Consider the following 6,546-nt stretch of genomic DNA (forward strand, 5'->3'; position numbering starts at 1 on the left):
TTGTCCACTGCGATTCTCATCATGTCATTAAAGTCAATCGACTTCAGATAATCTATATTTTTCTGCAAATTTGCAACATCGACTTGTAATGATGAGAAATCAGTTGACCTCTTTTGCCTGGTTTTGCATGTTGTAACTCTCAAGGCTAAGGCATTGACTAAGGCTTGAAGTGAGGTAAGTGCAGCAGCTATCACTCTCTCGATCATCTTTGGAACTGACTTCTTCAACTTAGATTCCCTTATTTGAGCTTATTTTGTTAGACGCGTCATCTTCAAAAAATCATCCCTTGAGTAATTTGGATTTGCCCGCTGGATGTGGAAGTACCTGGATCCTGTGAAGAGGAACAAGGAGCAGAGGTACCCGTGGGCCTAGAGGTTGGACTAGATGGAGTTGCATCTACAAATAACAGGTCGATATCAATCTTAGGAGTGGTTTCAGCTGGGATTACTCCTCTCCTGCCAGTTTCCTAACAGGTGTGCTCAGCCTAAATGCATTATATGGAAGATGGGATGATTTCGAAGTCCTTCGTAGTGTCCATAGGAATTTTAGCATGTCTGCACAGTTCGATAATAAATATATGAAACGACAGGGAAGTTTGCTTTTATTTGGCCCTCATGACCATCTCATGTGATGTTAGCAATCCAACATCAATAGTCATCCTGTACATGATAAAACCAAGAAGAGCTGCTTTCGGAAGGCGCACGAAAAACATATTTTGGGATGACATGATAGTACTACTGATAAAGCCAAGCCTGAACCTAGAAACAACTTTCAAGTTCCGTATTTCGATAAGAGCTCCAACCTTTATCCATCTCTCAGTGTTTTAAGAAACCAGAGGAGCCAACCACTCCTTAAGGTCGTCTAATGATGAGGCATGGGGCAATCCCTCAAAATCATCAAAATAAACATTGGGGTTTTAGAGACTAACATTTTATGTCGATCAAATAATCTAATGCTAGGCAGCAAAGTAACCCAACCCCAAGCACTATTATTAAGCTACAACTACTAACTATCGACAAATCTAAGAAAATAATAAGTTAAATGTAATTCTGGAGAGTTTTAAACAAGGTAAAGTGAGAGATTCAAAAATTTTACCATTGGACCATATATAAACGTTCAGTTCTAGTCCATTTGGCGAAGTTAATTGTTCTCGCCGAACCACTTAGTGATTCGAAGAATGGTCTTTTATCTCACCTTTTCTTTAAAATCTTCAATTTTCTTGGGCAAATCGGTGATTTTCATCTAGATCTGCAAAATGATAGGCGATGCACCAATCAACTCTTTGAGTTCGTCGACTTCTATAGGCTCTACAATACTCTTGCATTGTGAAAAACGGAGGAATTCAGCTGGATTCGTCGACTTGTTTGGCATCTCGTGAAATGGATCTTTTGCTTGACGACCTGAAGTTCTCTATACTTTCCTCATTTTGACCTGCAACAATAACACACCATTGTTTATAAAAGTAATCCTAAGTTATGACCTTGGGTTGTCTCTCAAGAATCCCATTATTTAATGTCGTGGCTTGACGTAGATCCTGCCTCACTCTATGATGTCAGAGTTAAGCCTAGCGTCACTAAGGAACCCCAATTTGTCGTTTACATCAAGAGTGATCTTATGTGTTGATATGATCTAGAGTGAGATTCAATTAGGTGATTTAGTGCTTCAATACTCTCTCTCATTTCTTCCAACACTCGATCTTGATCTGTGATATTCTGGAGGATGATTTGAATATCCTCAACACAAATTTTCTCATTTTTTCTAGAGCTTCTCCTCGCGTGGGGAGGTATATAATTCCCTTTGCAATTGCACTGTTTTCCATCTCAGATATTTTGGTTGTCAAGTCATTCAGTTGAGACATCAGTGTAACTATTATGAAGTTACTATTGACCTCTTGATTTACCACAATTGGTGGGTGGTGTTATTTTGGCTAAGGGCGTATAAATTGTTCTATTATTGTTTCTGATAGAGTCACTCATGCATGTTAATCTTGTAAACTTGATACGTTAGATTTTGATGTTACTCTTTGAATGGGTTGACTTTATGTATGTTATGCTTCTATAGTTTATAGGACCTGATTGGCCACTTTCAAAATTCCGAATGAACTTATCGTATAATGGGAAGGAGGAAATTAATGTTCTTAAAGGTCATTTTGTATCTTGTATAAAACCTTGGGAAATGATTTCTAAGGGATTTATTTATCATCTTGTTCGGGTTATGAATATAAGTTCCAAAACCCCTAGTCTTGAGTTAATTTTAATTGTATATGAGTTTTATGAAGTGTTTCCTGATGATCTTTTCAGTATTCCTCACGGAAGGGAAATAGACTTGAATATTGACCTTCTCCGAGATATGCACCCCATCTATATTTCTCCTTATTGGATGGCCCCTAAAGAGCTTTAGGATATAAAATACCAATTTAAAGAACTTGTTAGATATGGATTTTATAACACCGAGTTTCTCAACATAGGGTGCTCCTGTATTGCTCTTCTGATTGAAATATGGTTCTCTCCAAATTAATATTGACTATCGACAATTGAATAAGGTTAATATTAAGAATAATTATCCTATTTCAAGGATTGATAATTTTTATCAACACCAATGAGCAAGTTACTCTTATAATATTGATCATTGGTCGGGTTATCTGCAATTGGGGGTGATAGAGAATGACTTTTAGAACACGGTATGGTCATTATGAGTGTTTGGTGATGTCGTTCGGTTTGACTAATGCCCCGACGTCATTTATCAATTAGATAATGGGTCTTTACACAATATCATGAACTGTTTGTGATTCTGTTTATCGATAATATCTTGATTTACTTGCGGAATGAAGATGAGCATGTTGAGCATTGAAGGATTGTGTTACAAGTTCTCAAAGTCAAAATAAAATTTTAAAATATTTAAAATTTAATAATTGTAAACTCTAAAAAAATAAAAGAAAAAAGAACTTAAAGATATTAAATATCAAAATTTACTATTACTTTTTAAGGTTCTATAAGTTTCAAATTTTAGTAATAGTTTACTACGTGTGTGATCCCTTTTTTTTTGAAGTTATCATATCGTTAATGTAAAACTTTTTAATTATATTTTCACAACCCTATCTTATATATAGAAAATCGAATGCAGATAAAATTATTGTTATATAAATTTTATTTATTTATTTATTTATTATTATTATTATTATTATTATCATTATCATCATCATCATTGTCATTGTCATTGTCGTCGTCGTCGTCGTCCTTATACTCATCATCGTCATCATCGTCGTCCTTATACTCATCATCATAATCGTCATTGTCATCGTCATTGTCATCATCATCGTCATCATCGTCGTCATTGTCATCGTCATCTTTGTCGTAGTCCTCGTCCTCATCGTCATCTTCATTGTCATCGTCATTGTCATCATCATCATTATCATTGTCGGCATCCTCATCATAATCGTCATCATCATCATCATCATAATCCTCATCATCTTAATCTCATCATCATCGTTATCATCATCATCATCATCATGATCATCGTCATCATCATCCTCTTCATCAGAATCTCATCATCATCGTCGTCATAATCATCATAATCATGACCATCGTCATCATTATCCTTATTATCATAATCTCATCATCATCGTCATCATCATCATCATCGTCGTCGTCGTTGTCAGCATCATCATCGCCATCATCGTCATCGTCATCGTCATTATCATCATCGTCATCATCATCATCATCGTCGTCGTCATTGTCATCGTTGTCATCATCGTTGTGGTCGTCATCATTATCATCGTCATCATCATCATCATCGTCATCATCATCATCATAATCGTTATCACCACCATCGTCATCATCATCTTCATCATCATTGTTGTTTTTGTTATCATCATCATCATCGTCATAGTCATCATCATCATCATCACCATCATCAGCATAACCACAACCATCACCATAACCATCACCATCTGTATCATCTTCATCATCATCACCATCACCATCAACATCATCATCATCGTCGTCGTCATCGACATCGTCATCATCATCGTCATCATCATCAATATCGTCATCGTCATTATCATCGTCATCATCGTCGTCATGTGGTCGTCATCATCATTCTCATCATCACCATCAGCATCATCACTATGAACATCACTGTCAACATCACCATCACCATCATCACCATCACTATCATCGTCATCATCATAGTCATTACCATCACCATCCTCATCATCATCATCATGACCATCAGCATCAGCATCAACATCATCACCATCACCATCACCATCACTATCATCGTCACGGTCATCATCATCCTTGTCATCGTCATCACCATCATCATCACCATCACCATCACCATTACTATCATCATCACCATCACCATTACCATCATCATCACCGTCTCCATCAGCATCAGCATCAGCATCAACATCATTACCATCACCATCACCTTCACCATTTACATCACCATTATCATCACCACCATCATCACTATTATCACCATCATCATCATCACCATATCACCATCATCATCATAACCATCCTCATCATCACCATCATCATCATCACAATCATCATCATCGTCACCATCATCGTCACCATCATAACCATCATTATCATTATCATCGTCATCGTCATCATCATTGTCATATTCATAGTCATCGTCATCGTTGTTATCGTCGTGGTCATGTCATCGCTGTCATCATCACCATCTGCATGATCACCATAAGCATGATCACCATCACCATCGCCATCACCATTATCATCCTTGTCATCGTCGTCGTTATCATCAACATCACCATCACATCAGCATCATCACCATCACCATCACCATCAGCATCAGCATCACCATCACCATCACCATCAACATCACCATCACCATCACCATCACCATCAGCATCACCATCAACATCATCACCATCATCACTATCATCATCATCACCACCATTACCATCATCACAATCATCATCATCATCAGCATCATCAATCATCTAAAATAATTTCTCTCTATAATATTTTTTGAATATATTTAAAGTATATTAATATTTGTTTTTCATAATTTTACTCTTAAAAATACTTTTTAAGAAATGACTAAATAAACACAATCTATTTATCGAAAACACTTTTCAAATAATTAGCCAAACACAAATTATTATTTTTTAAAAATATTTTTCTAAAAATATAAGTTAAATGCATATAAAGCACAAATGCACATTTATTATAGCATAACTATAAGAATAACTTTTTATTATATATGTACATATAAATCAGAATTATTTCCTTATTCTTTTCAAACAATTCATTTATTAACTAAAAATTTTAAAAATACTAAAAGGTGGTTTATTTATTTATTTAGTGATTTTTTTGGGATAGTATTTAGTGATTCTAATATGATAGATCATATCATATATTTTTAGGAATTGCTATGAGAAATGTATCACACCTAATATTATAGCTTCCAACATGGCCAAAAAAAGAATATAAATTAAAAATTGACAAACATATAAAGGAGTAGAATAATTTTAACATATTAATTTAATTATCATTGCAATCCTCACTAAAAAATAATCTATGTATATGATAATTACTATTCAAAATGTAACTCCTTTGATGTGAAAAATAAGATATATATTTTTTTTGCTTTTAAATATTATCACTTAAATATATATTAATTACAAATGCACATTTAGTATAGCATAACAGTAAAATAACTTTTCATTTTTTCCTTCATTGTTTATATTAAATAATTCATTTATTAATTAAAAGATTTAAAAATACTAAAAGGATGGTTTACTTATATATTTTTAGGGGCAATAATATTTAATATCTATGAGAAATGTATCATAGATAATATTGTACCTTTCAACAATGACAAAAATTAGAATATTAATTCGAAATTGACAAACATATACACACATATATAGGAGTGGGAGAATTTCATAATATCAATCTAATTATCATTATAGTCGTCACTAAAAAAAGATTTATATGATAATAATTATTCAAAAGATAGCTCTTTCTTCAATATGGAAATAAGATAGATATTTTTTACTTTAAATAATTATAAGTTAAATATACATGAGCACAAATGCACATTTATTTTAGCATAACTATAAAATAATTTTGAATATTTTTTCATTCTTTTCGTTAAATAATTTATTTATTAATTAAAAGTTTTAACAGTACTAAAAAGACGATTTACTTATTTAGTATGTGATTGATGTAAGGACCCGAGAGCACACCCTAGATAAGGGACTCTTGAAGCGTGACACGACGTACTTGACCTCTCGAAGGTCTTGTTCAAGCCCTTTGACATCATTCATTTCATACATGTATGAAAAATAGTGCAGAATTAAAACTTTTCACAAGAAATATATTAAAATATATTTCATATAAAACCATAGAAAATACTAAGTCTCTACATATATCAATCTTAGACTAAAGAATACTTGGGCACAACCCATACAATACGAATATAGAAATATTTAGTCTATTACAGTGCTTTAAATAAAAGAAGTCTGAATATAGTTATGTCCTCCAGTCAAGCGATGATATACTTCAACTT

General features: G+C 33.5%; 1 protein-coding gene across 1 annotated transcript; it reads right to left on the reverse strand.

Moving 5' to 3' along the window:
- Nucleotides 1-3,158: 3,158 nt before the first annotated feature.
- LOC138337358 (uncharacterized) lies at nucleotides 3,159-6,304 on the reverse strand. Its single transcript, XM_069287268.1, has 5 exons — nucleotides 6,261-6,304; nucleotides 4,776-4,907; nucleotides 4,111-4,472; nucleotides 3,582-3,958; nucleotides 3,159-3,461 (listed from the first exon to the last, which is right to left on the reverse strand). Exons 1-5 carry the CDS (start codon nucleotides 6,302-6,304, stop codon nucleotides 3,159-3,161), a joined length of 1,218 nt encoding a protein of 405 aa, XP_069143369.1.
- Nucleotides 6,305-6,546: the final 242 nt, after the last annotated feature.

The sequence above is a fragment of the Solanum lycopersicum genome, chromosome 7, assembly GCF_036512215.1.
Source record: "Solanum lycopersicum chromosome 7, SLM_r2.1".
NCBI lineage: Eukaryota > Viridiplantae > Streptophyta > Magnoliopsida > Solanales > Solanaceae > Solanum > Solanum lycopersicum.